At 31.6% G+C, this 19,496-nt stretch overlaps 2 protein-coding genes across 3 annotated transcripts; both read right to left on the reverse strand.

Moving 5' to 3' along the window:
• Positions 1-1,423: 1,423 nt before the first annotated feature.
• Positions 1,424-3,970, reverse strand: LOC147066513 (adenylate kinase isoenzyme 1-like). The gene is made up of 3 exons (XM_085955189.1): positions 3,884-3,970; positions 2,068-2,592; positions 1,424-1,534 (listed from the first exon to the last, which is right to left on the reverse strand). The coding sequence occupies exons 1-3, from the start codon at positions 3,884-3,886 to the stop codon at positions 1,466-1,468; spliced, it is 597 nt and encodes a 198-aa protein (XP_085811315.1). The 5' UTR covers positions 3,887-3,970; the 3' UTR covers positions 1,424-1,465.
• A 4,041-nt stretch (positions 3,971-8,011) lies between these two features.
• LOC147066514 (adenylate kinase isoenzyme 1-like) lies at positions 8,012-17,423 on the reverse strand. Of its 2 annotated transcripts, none has more exons than XM_085955493.1 (3): positions 15,824-16,193; positions 8,852-9,361; positions 8,012-8,200 (listed from the first exon to the last, which is right to left on the reverse strand). In XM_085955493.1, the coding sequence occupies exons 1-3, from the start codon at positions 15,824-15,826 to the stop codon at positions 8,129-8,131; spliced, it is 585 nt and encodes a 194-aa protein (XP_085811619.1). In that variant the 5' UTR covers positions 15,827-16,193; the 3' UTR covers positions 8,012-8,128. The 2 variants fall into 2 exon arrangements, with proteins under 2 accessions (XP_085811619.1, XP_085811620.1); XM_085955494.1 differs by lacking the exon at positions 15,824-16,193 and adding an exon at positions 17,292-17,423 and having other exon boundaries at positions 8,081-8,200.
• Positions 17,424-19,496: the final 2,073 nt, after the last annotated feature.

Consider the following 19,496-nt stretch of genomic DNA (forward strand, 5'->3'; position numbering starts at 1 on the left):
TGTATTTTTAACGCTGTTTGGCGGTTTATCAGAAAGAAGACTCCAAGGACCACACCTGTCAACGATTTAGCCTTTATGTATTTAAAACAGCACTCCCATTAACTGGGTTTTCAAGTAAAAAAATCACACGAGGTAATAGTGTCTTGAAATCACAAAATGCTTTACAAAATTGTTAGTGTTATTTTTCAGTTTTATTTATGTCACCATGATTAATTTTATTAAATCGCTTGCTTTTCCGGCCCATGTCAGTTGTTTTAAATATCATTTTTTTTTATAAATTTACGCACTACATTTTTAACTTTGATTCTTTATGAAATACCTTTTTGGTCTAGATTTAATCGATTATTAATTCGGTTCTAAATATAATGATTTCTATTTTACAAGTAGGTATAAACATCGAATTGAAATAATTATAATTGTTCACTTTTAACCAAATCTTAATCAGAATTCAAAATTGCTTATATGATTGTTTTTAATGAAAAAATATTTATAATATATCTATTATTTTAAAAACAACGATATTTTAAAGAATTTGTATACTAACTATTTTTTTGTTGTACCTATCGATTTTTTATTATCTGAATCGAATCGATCTTCGAAACGACTATCTCTACTGATTACCTCTGAGCAATAAACAATGTCAGCGCGGTGGTTTAACAAGTCAAATAAATTGTATTAATTAATACGATTGATATCAATTAGTTTCATTATTCAAGTATATTAGAATTTCATAATAGTCTCAAGCTATAAATTATAAAATAAAAATATTCTTCATAATCTTTTAAACTACACGAGAGATTTAGAACAGTAACAAAAGACATCATTATGACTTATATTATTTCATAAACGTCGACCCACGAAAATACATCAGAATTATTTTTTTTGTATGTACGTATCTTCTGCAAATTCGAAATTCAAAATAATATTTGGATCTTATTATTGAGAATATCTTAAGGATTCAGAGGGATTGCAAAAATTGGTATTCAGTAGACGTTTGTTTTGTTGATATGTTTGTAAATGAAGGCGGACTTTGTCTCTGATTAATTTAATCTTTGCAAATGTCAGATAGATAGAGGCTCATCACCATCGAGTGTATATTATGATAGGTCCAGTGTGATGATTATATTGGATATATTGGGATTTTATTGAATATATTAAAAAAACATGTTAACAAAATTCTCACATTCGACTTTTTAACAGTTTAACAATATTTCACATTTAAAATGCATAATATTGATCGTAATGTATTTTTTCATCATCATTTCAAAGAAATAACATTCTCAGTATCTTTGTAAATTTGGTTGCATTTTTGTCATAATCTTTATGTCAGCTGTATTCAAAAATTTGAGTCTGACACATGATCCTGAAAGATTTATTTGTACACATTTTTAGCGATACCATAATTGAAATGAAATTATCAATATAATTGAGCATATGTTATTTTATTAACAGATTAAATTATAATTCATAGAATGGCATCCAATTCCTCTTCTACCTGAGCGAAGATCTCATCCACAGAGTCTTCGGCGTTGATCTGTAACAAAAAGAATAAATTCTTATCTGGTCCATGAAACATGTGTGTGTGCATGGCTATTAGATATTTATCCACGAATAATTTTATTTATATAAATTACTGGTATAATCTTCAATATTTTAAGTATTTTTTTTAATTGGAATTACATGATTTGGTTAAATATAATTAAATTTAACGAAAATTTATTTAGTTGAACGGTAAAGTTAGTTAGTATACTACAAATATTTATTTCCTGAATCGAGACACACATAATGATGTGTATTTCATGCATTCTACTTATTTTAAACGTTGTACAGATTTAATGACACTCTGTATTATAAAAAAACAATCACTCAATGTATGCGGAAGGAATATACATAACAATTATGATGTGTATTGTATATAATTAAATATACCATGAATACTGGTGAAGATTGTAAATTTCAATAAATGTTGGCAAATATTGATTGAAATTTCTTGGTTATGTAATTGTGGGAAATGTGTAAATTATGAACTCATCGAAATAAATTAAAAATAAACATAAAAAACCTTACCCTTTTAAGTATGTCAGGGTATTGGGCTAGTATGGCATCATTATTCTTCAGGAATGTCTGCAAACTCAATTTAATAGTTTCTTCATTATCATCAGCGCGTCCAGAACTCTTAGACCTCCCTAACAGTCTGTTGGTCAACGTCTCTTCGGTTGCGTCAAAGTACAAGATAATAGTAGGACTTAAGATTTCACTTTCGAACGCTACCCCCTGATCTGCATCTCTCGGATATCCATCAATGAGGAATCCTTTGGATGTAGCGACGTGGTTGAGCATGGATTCTTTGAGGAGATCCAGGACGACGTCGTTGGCGACGAGTTCTCCTTTCTGCATGATGGCAGAGAAGTCCTTTCCTCGGTCTGACCCGCTGGAGACTTCCTCGCGGAGAAGGTCACCGGTGGACAGGTGGGTGAAGCCGTACTTGGTGACGATGCGTTCGCATTGGGTACCCTTTCCGGAGCCTGGACCTCCCAGCACCCAGATTATCGGCATTTTGAACTCCCGAAGGGGGGTAACATCGAAGGGAGCCTGTTAAATATGTATATAATAATATATTGTGTGAATTGTAAAACATGGAATTTAAATAATGCTCGTATTAAGAGTATTTGTTTATTTTTTATTGTTATGTATATTGGTTTACTGTATCTAGTTCTACGTATTTTAACGCTCACTTTCTTCATCAGACATATATTATTATGTGTGATAATTTTATTTCCAATATTAAATAATCCATATAGTATATTATGTTATACATAATAAATTAGCATAAATAATTGGTTAGGAAAGTATCCACATACTATGCTATCAATTGAGATCTATACGTGACTTTAATACGACAAAATAATATTTAGTTGACTTAACTATCGGAAAATACTTTGCGTAAAGAAAATTAACTTGGAAAATATACTATAACATTAAATTCAAAAAGCATTACTGCGATTTTTTTTAATCTTTTAATAGTTGTCGCTTGTGGTATATCTATTACTTTTCACAGGTTTACATAAATCATACGTATATACATATATTAGTTTACGTATCATACCTTCCGATCACATTTCCCATTAACTTATTTTGGCATTTATTTAGCTAAAAATATACTATGGAATATTTGTGAACAACTAATAATTTAAATAGAAAAGTTTAAACCTTTCTGCAGCAAATCTACAAATAAAATTACAATGGTAAAAAATTATTTAAGCGAATCAAATACTATTACTAGTTCAATAGCTTGAATCCACCAAATAAAAGAGATCAAAAAACAATAAAACCAATCTGCATCTATCTCGAGATTACCAACTTTGTGCTTATCATAAAAAAGACTACATAATTAAATTTGTGATTTTTATTTCGAGTAAGAAATTCAGAATTATTTATGATGTTTTTTAAATGAAACTAATACCTATATTCGTGAAAATTCTGATAAATTGTGAAAATTTCATTGATGAAATTATTTCCTAATAAATATGCAGTGATATTAAAAAAATAAATTTAAAGTAAGTATAAAATTGTAAAATAAGATAATTATTTAAATTCAGAATTCATTTTAATTTTAATTTTATTTATATAAAAATAAGTTTTTTCTTAAGTAAATTACTTCAAAAATAGAGATTACTATTAATTCTTACTAATTATTATTATAGGTTTATGAATTTCAACATTCAAATATTGTAGATAATATTTTCAAACATTAGACGTTCTTCTACTGCCTGAAAATGGTTTTTAAATATGTATATTTTTCACGTATTTACATCTAAAATATAATCACTGAATATAATGTAAAAATACAATAAATTGTTTAATATATTATCTATGTACTTACCATTGTAAAGTGATCCGGTCTAAAATATTGACAGGAAGTGTACACTAAATTTTGCACTCTTGATGTTGTTCTAGCATTCAATTGACTAAATTGGGAGAGCAACGTTCGCCATTTATATAGGGACTTCGCATTACCATAAACCCCCTGACTACTTATCTCTGCCATAAAAATAAATCTAACACCACGTATTATTTCATTCAATCTCGTCTCTTCATTCTTGTTGAATGAATTGTTTATATTTTAAAAATTACTTTATATACCTACATACTTACCTAAAAGAAAACCAAGCGCTTAAAATATTTACCGATAAAGATACAAAATATGGACATGATATTATTATTAATATCATATAAAACTCCACAAATACCTATTCTAAAAAAGTGTTTCAATATATTCGACTGTGGAAATGAAAAAAGGCGTAATCAACACACATCAAATTTTACAGGAGGCAAAAAAACGTGTTTGCTATGGTTGTTGGTCGAAGTTAAAATACAAAATAGACCCTGAAGTGCATGATAATTATTGATAAATTTGTTTTTATATGCCTAATCTAATATTAATTATTGAGTTCATTAAAAAAAAACCAACAGAAATTATGGTTAAGACGTCTTTCCCACGTCACTTCGTTCTTTTTTTTAATTGTTAGCTAAATTTATATAGTAAATCGGCATTTGCAGCTTACATCCTTTGTAAACGACGTGTATTAGTATTTAGTCGTGTACAAAGTTATTATGTAATAAAAACTATTTTGAAAAAACTGGGGGTTACGCCCTTTTCCTTTCTACAGTCGATATTAAAGATTTTGAATTTCTGTTAGAACCTACCATTGTGTCAAAATGGTTAACTGCACATTTTGTTTCCTGCACTAAAACCCGGGGTGGAACCTTTTCGGTTCAGACTGATTTCCCAATTCTGCTTGGTCTTCAGCTGTCCTTCTCAAGTTAATTACCCAACGCTTACAATTCTTTCTGTGGACCACAGAAGTTGTGATCCTCATATATTCATTTATCATTCTGTTCTAATAATCGAAAGGAGTTTTGTCAGTGCGGTGCTTCATCATCCATACTTGATCGGCTCATCGCAAGTATTGGGTTTTTATAAATCTGACGACGTTCGGTTCATCAAATAATCAAAAAGTCTATAGGAAGCGATCTGGTTTAAAAGTCGCGACCTCTACAAGCTAAGAAACTTGCCTCATTTGCTCTCACGCTAGTTCAATTAACGTTATACGTCGTACAACTTCATTATAATTAATTAAACGGGGCCTTCTAAGTTGAGCATTTATTAGAAAAATAACATTACATTCAGCGTATTGATTCTGATCCTGATGAAGGATAGTGTATTCACTATGTGGTGGATTGCTTTTAAGGGTATGTAATATACCTTTCTTGCATGAATGTCAAGGTTAAATTTCTGTTCAATAGGCCTTTATTATAAAATGCGCAGTTTCAAATACGTACCACATAATGCTACGTATATTTTTCTAACCCTTTAATGACCACGGATAGCAATACGTTTCATAACAATCGAATTTCATTATTTTAATAATCTACATTAATATTATAATTTCACTGTACTCAGCAAAAAATACTTCGTTCGAACTATTTCTGAAACTCAGGGATTTCTAAATCAAAAAAAAATGATCGGAAGTCGGGAATTGTCAACCCTAATATAAATAAGAAATACTTTATAGTCTATCTATACCTACCACCTGACCGAGTTATAGCTGTCATCTCCAATTCGGATTGGGAATACGCCGATGGCACTGTTCTATTCACAACCCAATCCAGAGCCTTTAGAAGACAATTGACAGGCTGCATAAAAAATCGTGTCGGGTTGGTTTAAAATTCAACGTGTAGAAACCAACGTTTTGTGTAATAGCACATGTCCTTATCCAGATTTTCCGCTGATTAGCGATGGAGCAAACATCAAGAGCATGGCCCCCATAAGGGGGGGTCTGACAGGGCTCTAGCCTGGGGGCCCGGGCTCAGGAGGGGCCCGGCGAGGCGAGTCCACCAGATAAGTGAGATAAACTCACACCACAAATATGCTTTAATAGTTAAAAAAAAGTCGCCTGATTCCTTCAATAATGTTATTATTTAAAATTATGTGGTTGTACGATAAATAAATAATATAAAATTTTAAATTGTGTATTCTCGATATACTCGACAACTCCATGATTCAAATGGATGTATTAAAATACGCAAAAAACACTAAATATACACATTTATTTTAACGAGTACACCATTTTGGAAACTGCTACTGTAGAGCGCCACAGTACCTTTATCCTCAGTGATAGGTAGGGAGGCCGCCAAAGATCTTAGCCTGGGGGCCCATTTCAGGATGCGGGGCCCATGATCAAGAGTGTCGACTGATTTTATACCTGATGGTCAACATCATGATAGGTGGCACTTTGCAAAGAAAGCTTGCTATCCGAATGTAAATGTCTGGGAATGTACTCTGTTATAGCATAGCCAAATGCCGCCTTGCATTCTGGCTGTATTTCTTTACGGTAGTAGGTCATACCAACTCACGGACATTCAGAGAAACCGTACACTGAGCTTTCAAAATAGATGCTTACGGCGGATATAGGGTGTATGATATAACCTTAGTATTAACGAGGGGATAATCGGATAGACCATTTAGCCTTTTATGTCAATGATAGTAATGGAGTGACATTGCACCCGGTTCATCCATGTGGTATGGACGCCTTAAGAGAATTTCAAGTTGAATTGCCTGTTCTTCATGCCAACTGGATTTCGGCGTTCTGTAAGGTGGCTAAATACCATCCACAGAATATGCGGAGCTACGAGATGCTGGAATGACCTGGGAAAATTCAAAAAAGCTGGCGAGCAACAAGGATTCTTGGCGGCGCCGGGTGATGTCCATAATATTCTCTAACTGAGGAACGGAAATCATTTAAACTAAGTTGACTAATATATTGGCCAATTGTATCAATTACTAGCAAATTACCAGATAAAAATGCCACCTATAACATTTCTATAACATATTTTGATTAAAATCACATTTGGACTTTACTACTGGATAAGCTCTCAGAACACAAAATGTATCCCTATCTCGCTTGTTGTGTCTCTTCGACTAGGATCTCGCAATATGTTTACGTTCCCTATCTCTCGCCTTACCACTTTTAAAATATTATTTCTTTATCCTCACTCACACACATTTACATAATATGTTTTCTGTCACCTTACCCCTTATAATACGTCTTCTTCCTGTCTCTCTCTCGGTCACACGTTTACGTGTATGTTCTGTCTTACCTTACCACTATATTAAATTTTTTTTTCGTACGATTTCTCTCACCTTAACCTTTTAATATTTCTTCTGTCTCTCTTGCTTGCTCTCTCCCGTACAGTTTCGAATATGATTATATTTTCCCTCTGCATTATAGACAGATAAATAAATCAAGATACCTATAATCTAATTTATGTAAATATCAGTAGGTACCAAACGGTAACAAAGAATACCAGTTGAAAGAAGAGGATTCTTGTGCGTATTTGGGTATATTATTTTTAATAAAAGGCCGAGGTAACAAAATAAATAATCGCTATGTATCGAATTTTTGGCACTGATATATACCATAATATAGTTTTTGACATCTGCATTTATATGCAAGTTAATCCAATGACTAACTCCATTAAGAAAATGGCTTATTCACATTATGTTCGAGGTAAGAGTTTTTTCGTTAACAAGACAGTGAGGTCAAAATAATTTGTGAAATGCATCGAATCAGAGTTCCCACTCACATTCAAGGATCTTGCTATCCTCAACTCAGTGGTAATTAACATTTTACAGTATGAATAATAACTTTATCTCGTAGTTCAATGCGTAAAGCACTTGGATTCACATTCAAGGGTTCCGGTTTGCGTATTGCCAAACCCTGCGTATAAGAAAGCAAGGGAGTGGCAATTTTTGCGCCTGTATTATACCTTTTGGCAAACGCATTTCAACATCTCTCATACAGACTACAGCTCCAAACTCTATTTAACGGAAATCATTACATCGCAGTAGCTTTTGGAGCTAACGCTACCTACCACGTGCTCACACCGCTCATGTAGAATGCAATGCGAAATCCTGGTGTAAAAAAATTAAGAAAAAAAATTAAACCTTCTATTATAATATGTCGATCGATTTATTTGAACAAAACTACAGCGAAAATTTCTTTAAAATGAATTGATAAGGTAGGTAAATTATTGCATTGAAATATTCATTCTGCATCACTCGTTATTAACTAACTATTGCATCCATTACAGCTTCGACTTGCGCAAAAATTTCGTCTACCGATGCATCTGCGCTTATCTGAAATGTAAAGAATGGTATTAATTAAAGTTTGCAATCCCGTTTTTTAATCACTTTTTTTAATCCCGAAATTTCAGATTGAAAATGTTGGAATCGTGCGATTACTTTTTAAATGATTTTTGATAAAACATATATGTTTTTTACAACTGAATAAGTATAATGTAAATAAAACTGATTTAAATAAAAGTTGGTTTAATAACATTTACGAGATCGGAAATAAAATGTGTATTTATGAAACTCTGGATTTCTATTATATTATGTATTTTTACATATCGATATCAAACAAAAATATGGGGGGGGGGGGAAATAAATTGTATTTGTGTAATCACGAAAATTTTCGGAATTGCCTATTTGAATTCCTAGTAATAATACAATTGGGAAACTAATTTTTTAAATGATTCAATTTGATAATGCCAACTGACTTCTCCCGAAAGCAGAGTTTATTTTAAAAATTCTACACTTACTTATACAAAAAAAAAACATTGAATAAAATTTCCTATTTGATTATCACGACTTATTCAACAAACATGCGATTGCTTTTAGATAAATATTGATAAAACCTCTAGTTTCCGTTGAAATATTAACCAACAATAATTAGAATTGCAATTGTCTATCTTTTTAACATATTTTCTGTAATTCAGCACATCTTACCCGTTTCAATTTTTCTGGGTACAATTCGAGCACCTTGTCGTTATTCTCCAGGAATGTCTGCAGTCTCATCTTAATGGTATCAATATTATCATCGGCCCTTCCAGAACTCAATGCTCGTCCCAAAAGCCTCTTTACCAATACTTCATTAGGCGCGTCAAAATACAAGATAATAGTGCACGGTAAGATCTCATTTTCGAAAGCCTCGCCCTGGTCCTTTTCCCTTGGATACCCATCGATAAGGAAACCGTTAGATGTCTCCACCACACTCAGCATCGCCTTCTTCAGTAGATCCAAGACGATGTCGTTTGAAACTAGCCCTCCTAGCTCCATTATAGTCTTCAGCTTCTTTCCACACTTAGATCCGCTCGCGACTTCTGCGCGAAGAAGATCTCCGGTCGAAAGGTGGGTGAAGCCATATTTGGCAATTATACGGTCACATTGGGTGCCTTTTCCTGATCCTGGTCCTCCTAAAACCCAAACTACCGGCAGATTAGCTTCTCGGAGCGTGTCCTGTAAAATTTAAATATTATATTGTTATAATTGTGTTTTCTTCATCTTTAACATAATTGGGAAGATCATCATTTCTGTCCCTCAATAGGTAGCGGGTATCTAACCAGCTTTTCTTGAGGGGAGGATAGTAGCCATTTGTTCAATGCTCAGAACCCTGACATAATATGTACATTTTCATCATCTTGTAAAGACAATCATGTACGTGTGGCCTAACCACGAAATTAATCAATGACACCACACTCATCAGAGTTCTATTGTTTAATCATATTTTCTATGGTACATATCTATAATCAAAATTTGTCTTTTTTCTCTTCACATAATAATAATATATTCAAATATTGTTAAGTTATAGTAGTAATTAACAATTCTAAGTTATTTCCATTGAGATTTTTGGGGTGATCGTAAATTGGGTATTCACTGAGATATAGACGTCATCTACCTTTCGTTATAGCAGTGGCAGAGTAGAAGGTAAACTGTGGTAGGTAATGGGAAAAAAGTCCTAGGTTAGCTTTTTTTACGAGATTCGTATTCCAATCTCGTTTCATCTTTAGTACTTTACAACACACAAAATCAAGAGAAATCTAATAATCTTAGAAATGCGTTCCTCTAGCAGTAGATTGACCGACGCTGACTATGATGTTATATTAGGTAAATGTCTTAGGATTAGTAATACAATAAAAAAAATATTTGTCCAGATCAAGGGTCGGGGACCCTGACTTCAAATTAGATGAGCTCTTCCAACACAAAATAAACTTCTCTGAAAAATTTTACCATTTCTATTTAGTTTTAGATATAGGTTATTTTTGACAAAACGTTTTTGATATGAGGGCTTTTTAATGTGAGAGCATCATAGATGCTGTTTTAGAGATCAAACTGATTCTTGCACATTGTTTCCAAGTTCTAAAGCTAGTTTTTTTACAAAGGCTGGGTGTTGCACAAGGAAGTACGCAAGTAGTATTCCGAATCTGGATGACGCCTCAACGTCAAGAAAACGATCATGCGGTGCCCAATCCGTTGACATCTTCCCAATTGATGAGGGTGACGTGTTTGGATTTATTAAAAAAAACTTAAGAATACGTGTTTTTTGGGACGGGATAATGTCCCAACGTTTTTTTTTTAAGGCTGTATTGACTTTCAAGGGCCCACTAGCATATATATTTAACCTGACAATGGAGACGGGTATCTTTCCGGAAGCATGGAAGATGTCGAAGGTTACTCCAATTCATAAGAGTGGTACGGAGTCATCAGTAGAAAACTATAGGCCGGTAGCTGTTCTCTCTGCACCAGCAAAAGTTCTTGAGATGATCATGCACAGCATGATTTCTCCAAGGATTGAGTCATTTATAATGAATGAGCAGCATGGATTTAGAGCAGGCCGTTCAACGGAAACAAACCTGATGGTATTTATTTTATTATTTATTTTTGAATGATTATGTGTCGTCAGTACTAGATAGAGGCAGCCAGGTTGACTGTTCTTACAATGATTTCTCGAAGGCATTTGACAGAGTCGATCACGATATTCTAATGGAAAAAACTCCAACTAATTGGATTGCCTGATCGATTTCTCAGGTTATTCAGGAGTTATTTTAAGAATCGTCAACAATACGTATCGTACGGCCTTTAAGATCAGTCACCGACATTTGAAACATTTTCTGGTGTGCCTCAGGGCTCAAACCTGGGGCCATTGCTGATCACGATTTTTATAAATGACATAGCATTGGTAATTAAAAATGCTATGTTTTTGTTGTTTGCTGATGACTTGAAATTCTTCATGGAAGTTGTCACCTTGGACGATTGTAGTCAACTCCAACTTGATATAGATATTATTATATTAGATTGGGGCAGCCGTAACAAACTGGACTTCAATATTAATAAATGCAATGTTTTATCGTTTACTAAAGCTTCACGAGTATTGTTTTTCCAGTATTCGATGCATGGCAGAGTTCTCTCGTGAATATCATCTGTAAGAGATCTTGGAATTACGTTTGACAGTAAACTGACGTTTAGTGGTCATACAGATACCATTTGTAAAAAGGCGCTAAAGATGTTGGGATTTGTCTTGCGTACTTCCCGGGTCTTTTCGGATGTTACGGTACTAAAAATTCTGTATAACTCGTTAGTTAGAAGCAGACTTGAGAGTGGGTCTATCGTTTGGGCCCCGCATCAGTTGAAGTACGGCTTTATGGTGGAGAGACTCCAAAAGAAATTTTTGAGACTCCTTTACTTTCGGCTATATGGATATTATCCGTGGCGCTATCCGACTGTTTTTATTTAGAAGAGATCTTTATTTAGCTACATATTTTTTTAGACTTATACGCGGCGTAAATGTGAACTCTCCCATTCTTGGTGGTGTTGGCTTGTGTGTCTCTGATAATTACCTTAGTAATCAAGGGCATCGGTTGTTTGTTCTCCCACGGTGCAGAACTAACCTGCCATTAGTAATGCCAATTGGGAGGACAATAACCATGTTTAATGGAATCGCTTCGGATATTGGTATATTCCACTTACGTGAGGGTTAATTATTTAGGTGGACGTTGTTTTATAAGTTTTTAAGATAGGGTCTATCAAAGTTCACTCTGTGTGCTTCCATCTACGTTTATTTTGTTATTTTATTTTATTTCTTATTTTATTATTCATTGTATTATTAACTCACACTTCTCTGTATTTTTATTTTTAAAAATTATTAACACCTATTTTATGTCATGTCGTGAACGCTTTGAATTTATAATTTGTTATGTTCATTATATGTAAAATAAATATATTTGATTTGAAGTATTATTGCATAATATGATATGATCAAGATAAAAATTCAACGATTTTTTTTTATTATTTTTATTTTACAGACATGGGCAAGTGTTGTCGCAATGAAAAGTGATCCTGCTATTTTTTTTATTATTTTCACTATAATTTATAGTTTCATTTTATTGTTCACAAGAAGAAGATGGTTGTACTACTTCAGAAACCTTCGCAGGTGTGCGCACACCAACTGACGAAAGTTTCATCGCAATCGGATGAATGGTATAGGTACGCATACGGGACAGGCAGACAGACAAACACACATTCATTTATATATATATATATATATTATAGATTACATCCGAAATTGTCACGTTTTCCCGATTTGGGGTAATTTACCCCTGGTCTAGATAGTTTGCTCTTCGAACGACCTTTTTATTGGTGACGTGTTGAGTCCATAAATTAACAAGTGCAATTTTTCTTAGAAGTCCATTCACACTATACGATAAGAATAACAATATATTATATACCCAACAACTTCAATTGAGCAAAATTTGATCTAAGCATGTATGCGAGTGTTAACATGCTCAAAAAATACGCGGGCATCATTGTGTAACTAACTGAGTTAGATTTATTGTATGGTTGGAGTCAGTCTTGCAAATTGCAGGAAATGTCGCCCAACTCGAATGACTCACGCAGGAGCGAATCATTGACTCCGACACCGGCCTGCGCCTGTGATGTTCGTTAATTTTGGCGCAAATAGCCCAAATCAAAATTAATACAACTTCCTTGTTACGATTCTCTGGGGTTTGCTAATTTTTCCCGCCGAATATGTATCTGTCTCAGAGAGTTTTGAATCATTTAATTAAGCGTATCAAGGTTCGGATACAATTCTGACTGTTTCGACAAAATAAAAAAAAATGGTTTGGATAACATCGTACCAGTAGCGAAGGGTGGAGGTAGGCTGTTAAGATCCGCCATAAACAGTGCACATTAAACTTTGTCAGTCATACGTATTTATTTTTATTGAATTAAGACTACAATTAATTTACAGATGGTAATAGTTAGTTTTTAAAAATCAATTAAAACCATGCCCAAACGAAACCGTTATAGTTTTGGTATATTTTGGGTGATACGACAAAATTTTGCATACTTTTTCATTCATACTTATTGGATTAAGAATACATTGATTAGACTTACTGTTGGTTCATTTTATAAATTTATTAAGCCCTGCCTAAACCAAACTATAATAGAGAAAAAATATTATTCTATCTCTAAAATATTCAAAGTTATGTATGATTTAATTGCATAATTTGAGATATTTTTTAGATATTATATTTCTTGACTATTATCTATTATGGATTGGTTTCGCAGGGTTTAATTGAATTTTAAAAATTAATCAACACCGTCTGTAAAGTGTAGTCTTATTTCAATGAAAACAAATACGTATGACTGACCAAGTTTAATGTGCACTATTTATGGCGGATCTTAACAGTCTACCTTCACCCTTCGCCACTGCTTCGTACAATAATTTCTGCGATGCAGTAGATATTTTCAAAAATATCAAATGGAATTCAAGTAAATTTACTTTGAGAATATGAGCCAGATGGTTTATAAAGCAAATTCAATAATATATATATATATATCGTCGTTGAGCTGTTAACACCTCAGCTGTAAGAAAATTAAAAATTTACAGATTTTTACAAAAAAAACTCTTCTATAACCACAAACATGGTGATAGACTGTAAATTTTAAATCTGTAAATAGTTTATAGATAAACGAATATTTTTTTACTATTATCTATTATGCTATTATGCTTGGATTATATAGGTAGGGTTTGTAGGGACTAAGTTGTAGTCGTTATGTCGGATCTTAACAGCCTACCTCCACCCTTCGCCACTGCATATTACAGATATGTTTTATTAATTTTGTCTACCTATCTGGGTAATTAATTATGCGGTGTTTTTAAAACCCAACTCATTGCTAACAATAATTGTGTGTACTTATTCACCAAAACTAATATTAACACCCAAGGTGGCCGCGCGGCTTACGGGTTGGACTATAACGCCGTGGGTCCCAGGTTCAAATCCTGGGTCTGACAAGTACTCATATTGTTTTTCAATTTGTGTGTGAGTCCCTAATAGGTTGAGCAAGTGGCTGACATCCATTTCTCGTAAAAAACAAAATCTGTTAATACAAACCTCTACTCTGTGGAGGCCCATATGATCCTATTAGGATCGGACATAGTCGAAACAAACAATATTTCTGGGATACAACTCTGGACTCATGAATCATATAAAAATCACACTAAATTTACCAAAATTATATTATCAAATGCGTCAAATGATTCTAAGTCTTTATTTAAAATTGTTAAATTTTGATTCTTCATAAAAATAATTTATCTGTGACTTTCAATGGATAAACAATAATTTAACCCAATCGCTATAGGTTTATACCCAGTAGCTTTATCATTACTTAAATAATAATTAGGTCAAAGCATGATATTATTATTTCAGTACTAGATACTAGATTGCTCGATTTTTTGAAACGTCTACTCCAACTTACAGTCTGGCATATTCCCATATTAATTCTTTATGAAGCATTTTAGCATATTAAATATGCCATATGATTTTCCTTTTCAATACCTAAGTATAAATTTAGATTGAAAAGTGGATTTATTTATAGTTTATACTACTTTTATAAATAGTCGCAATTTTATTTATAATTATTGTATTGTACCTACTAGTATGACGACTTTCATGCATAATTTATGTTACTAAAGTTATGATACAATAATAATTAACATATAACTAGCAATACTAGTAAAACGAAAGATAGTTTATGAGATAAACAACTTACAATAATGTATATTGCTTCTATGGGATATGAAAAAATATGATTATATTTAAAAAGCATTAAAATATTACAAATATAATGGCAATTAAATGATTAATTATAAAAATACCGGCTGCGTTCTTAGAATATTTTCAATTGGTCTAAAGGTTGACCACAGTTTTTTTCACAAATTTAACGAAAAATAAAATATATACAATGTTTTTTTATTTATAATACAATGTCTTTACAAAATTCGAATAAATTAGTTTATTAACTTTAACAGTTTAATCATGTTGAATTGAAGTTTAGTTGGTTTGAAAAACGAGCTACTTTTTAAATATCAAAATATTCATAGACTTATTTCAATTTTAATAATATAATACCTATAATATATTATATTATATATTATGGGCATTTGGAGAAAATGAATGGAACTAAAATGTATATGTTTCGAAAAAATAAAACATATTAATTTTGATTATCATCACTTTTTATTGCTTTTATATGTTTACTAAGAATCAAACGAAATTATATAACTTTTTACCAAAACATTTTTTTTAGATTATTATCATATTAGGTATCTATAACGACATCTGTCATTTGCATATGAAACCACTGATTATACAATTTGAATAATAAATTGTTTCACCCAACTGCTACTTTAACTGAAAGTTAATATTGTAGGTATTAATTCTACATTTATTATGCGTATTATATCGTTCGATTAAAAAGTATTTTCTTCTTATATCCATATTAATTTTTGAAATGTAATTTATTATCTATTATTATACTAAAATCAGTCAAACATGTAAACTAACTATAAGATTGCAGAATTTGTTAAAATAAATAAGCCATATAAACCTACGTGTATAACAATAATGTAATATTTACCATTTTAAGTTATATTTTCTCCTTTTTGACACCTAATCCAGAATGTTATAAAATTTAACGATTTATCAACTTCGTTTGCTATACAAAACGCTATTCTTTTGTTTTTCACTATCGTTTCGTTGAATAAAATTCGATTTTCAAAAAATACGTTTGACAGCTGAACGCTACAAACACGATCGACAAAATAATGCACAAAATCCCGTGTCCACGGCACGAGTGTTCGGTGATTCGACCCTTGGTACTGTGAACTTGCCCTCGAAGCCTACTGGCCCAGTTCTTGCGATGACATACTTTTTCAGGGTGGGTGTGTTCGCATGCCAAAATCCGGAATGCGCGCGAAACCTTGCGGAAAATGGCGCCACCTCGCAATGCACTCTGAAAAATTGCATGCAGTGAAAAATATTCTGCATCGGGCAAATTCAATAAATTTTATCCAGTATAATATAATCAACAGACCAACGAAATATGGCAATTTAATTTAATTATTTTTCATTCGTTTTTTAGTATTAAATTTACAAACCTTGATTATGTTTATTTGCCCATTTACCTTATAATTATTTTTAACTCATATAATTGCTAACAATGCATACAAGTACATATACAGTGAAATCTATTGATACTCGTACATACAAAATAAAACAATGAATAATATGTAACATTACTTTATATTCAAGCAATATACTATCAATGTTTAACATAAGTAGTTTATATGAAAATTAGTAGTCCTAGAAGACCCTTTTGCCTATTTTTTGTAATATTTATGTATAGACTATTTATAATTTCTGTAAGTATCTTTATAGAAAAAGGTTTCCTTCGATATCTTTTGAAAAACAGTATCGTTAATGACATCTTAAATTTTTAATAATTTAACAGTGGATTTACAGTATTTTTTGGCAACCTATAGATGGACTAAATAAAATTTTAATAACTTTATATTAAACCATCTTATTTGGTGATTTATACTATATATATCATTCGTTATTATTTTTTTAATTAATATCTTTACGAATCGTACTTCAAGTAATGCAGGGTAAAAAAACAATGAGATATTTTACATCTAATTTTCTTTCATTTTGATAACATATAAATTGAAGTTTCATACATTAAAACAAACTATATTTTCGAAAAAATCGTCATTTTTTGAGACACAAATCAATTGTAAATTTGAAATCAATAGGTTATTTTAAGGATTTGGTTTAGTAATGTTTTTAAATTTAGAAACAAGTCGTTCCTTTTTTAAGATATATACTGGAAAAGACATGATATTATAGTAAACAGTATATTTATCCAAATGGATAATTGTGTCAATATTTACTTTAAAATAATCTATATATCCCGAATTCATGGGAAATATTTTAAACTTATTCTCTTATTACATGTGCTTTGTCTAATGACAGTATATATCTGCTCTTCGGAAATGAAAATACTGTGATTAAAATTAATGATTATACATTTAAATAATATGTACCTATATAATTGCAGTAGCTTTATATCCTGGAGACCTTAACCGTGGCCTATTTACTCCTGCCGATCGATACCATGGCGAAGGACGTTGGCTCTATGTGGTTTTTATTGTGCAGGCAGAACTTTCATTTCCCACCGCCCGCTGGAAAATGTCGCTATAATATCGATAGGCAACGCGCATGCGCTAAATATTGAATTTGAATTAACATCTTCTCAACTCTTTCTTGTTAAGTCTTATTGTATAATATGGATTTATTTAATGATGCAAATCTATACTTAATATAATTATGTTGGTACCCATGATAATATAATATCAAATGTACATTAATTCCGATCGGTGAAAAGTATGATTTAAATTGGCCAGATACTATCTATAGATATAATTTGTATTCTCTATTATTTAAAAATAAAACTATACTACCTACATTTATTAAAGTCATTTATTTTAACGATAAAAACTTCGTATGTTATAATGATTTTGAAACAAGGTTTGTGTTAATTACGCAATTTTCAAGTAGGTACTGATTGCCTATAAAATTGTTCAAAAAATACACAAATCAGATTCCATTATCTATATGAATAATAAATATTTTTTGTCATTTGTTATTCGGTAACATTGGATTCACAAAATAAAAATTCCTTTTTTATGTTCAGTGCTAGTGAGCATTTATTTATTTATTTTTCTAAATATTTCTTATATAATCTTAAAAATAAAAATACAAATTAATTTTATCAAATAAGTATATTAGTACAAAAAAACCTTCTATCACTAAAAAATAAATGAAGACAAACACAAACTTTAATTGAATACATAATAATTACATATTATATATCAGTATGTCTATTCTATACACAAGGCGGCTATTTACGGTAGTTTATCATATTTATGTATTGCGGTATTATAAGTGTTACAATAAGTTAGCCGTCTAAACTGTCAAACCTGTCTATCTCGCTTTAAATGTTAACACAGCCAAGAGAGGGGATGTTAAAATATAGCACTTTTTGACAGTTTAGACGGTTAACTTATTGTAATAATTAACCACCTCAATACATAAATATGATAAACTACCATCGATAGCCGCCTTGTGCATAGAATAGACTCACAGAGAGAGAAAAACTATGAATAATGCTAAATGATAATATTTTATACGAACAATAATTATCAAAATTATTTATTTTTGCTTCATGGTTCTAATAAAAAACACTATGAATAATATTATTAATTAGGTACCTAAACTAAAGTCTACTAATAATTACTATCAAATAAAAATGAGGCATCCTTTTTTATATCTATAAAATAGTGTTTTTTTTTTATATTACACCACTAGCATAAATGTATATTAATAGATACTAATTTCAACAAGGCACGACTGTTCAATATATTAATATGATAGTGACTAGAGTTGGGTTTCGGGAATTTTCCGACGAGAATTCTCGAGAAACTTCCGAGATTTTCCATCCCGAATCTAGAGAATTAAAATTTTTAACATTTCAGGATTTCTTTATTATCAAATATTAATTGAAAAAAACGATTTTCTATATGAAAAAAGACAGAAAACACAAAACGTTCAAAGACTGATCGGGGCATTTAACACAATTAAGCTAACGTCGATTCAAAATGAGCGCAATTTTTGCAACATCAGGGAATTTTGTGTCTCAAAGGCGTACGCGATTGTGTGTTTTTTTGAAATCCCGTTTTAATAAGTAATATTTTGAATTATTTTTGTTTTCCTACTTCTATTTTGTCTGTCTTCTTAAATAAAAAAAAAACATTTTTTTTTGTAATTTTGTTTTACCATTGATTTTAGGATTTTTCCAGGTTTTTTTTTAAATTTCCCGATATCTCGAGAATTCCCAAAAATTCTTTTCTGGAATCTCGAGAATTTAAAATTTCATCATTTCGGGAAATCCCGAATCTCGAGATTGAGATTTTCTCGGGAAATACCCAACTCTAATAGTGACTACCAGAGCTGTGGAGTCATGTAAAGAAAACAACGACCCGAATTTTTACTTTTTTACATATAATATATTTAGAAAATAAAGTCGCATTCGGTTGATTTCTGACGATTCCGCCTCAGAATATTATCATAAATCGCGGCTCCAATCCTGACTCCAAAGCTCTGATTACCACAGGATATTTTTTACATTACAATCAGCGGCATAACTAGCGTCCGCGCAAGGGCATTTTTACCTCAGTGAAATCCCATTT

Source organism: Rhyacophila brunnea, unplaced genomic scaffold (assembly GCF_057557595.1).
Source record: "Rhyacophila brunnea isolate RB1 unplaced genomic scaffold, BYU_Rbru_1.0 scaffold_5, whole genome shotgun sequence".
Lineage (NCBI taxonomy): Eukaryota > Metazoa > Arthropoda > Insecta > Trichoptera > Rhyacophilidae > Rhyacophila > Rhyacophila brunnea.

Excerpts from the sequence above, each read along its gene's own strand:
- LOC147066513 (XM_085955189.1), bottom strand. Across the intron at positions 1,535-2,067 it reads ACCCTGACATACTTAAAAGG|ATCAACGCCGAAGACTCTGT; the intron begins GTAAGGTTTTTT and ends TTTTTGTTACAG.
- LOC147066514 (XM_085955493.1), bottom strand. Across the intron at positions 8,201-8,851 it reads ACCCAGAAAAATTGAAACGG|ATAAGCGCAGATGCATCGGT; the intron begins GTAAGATGTGCT and ends TTTACATTTCAG.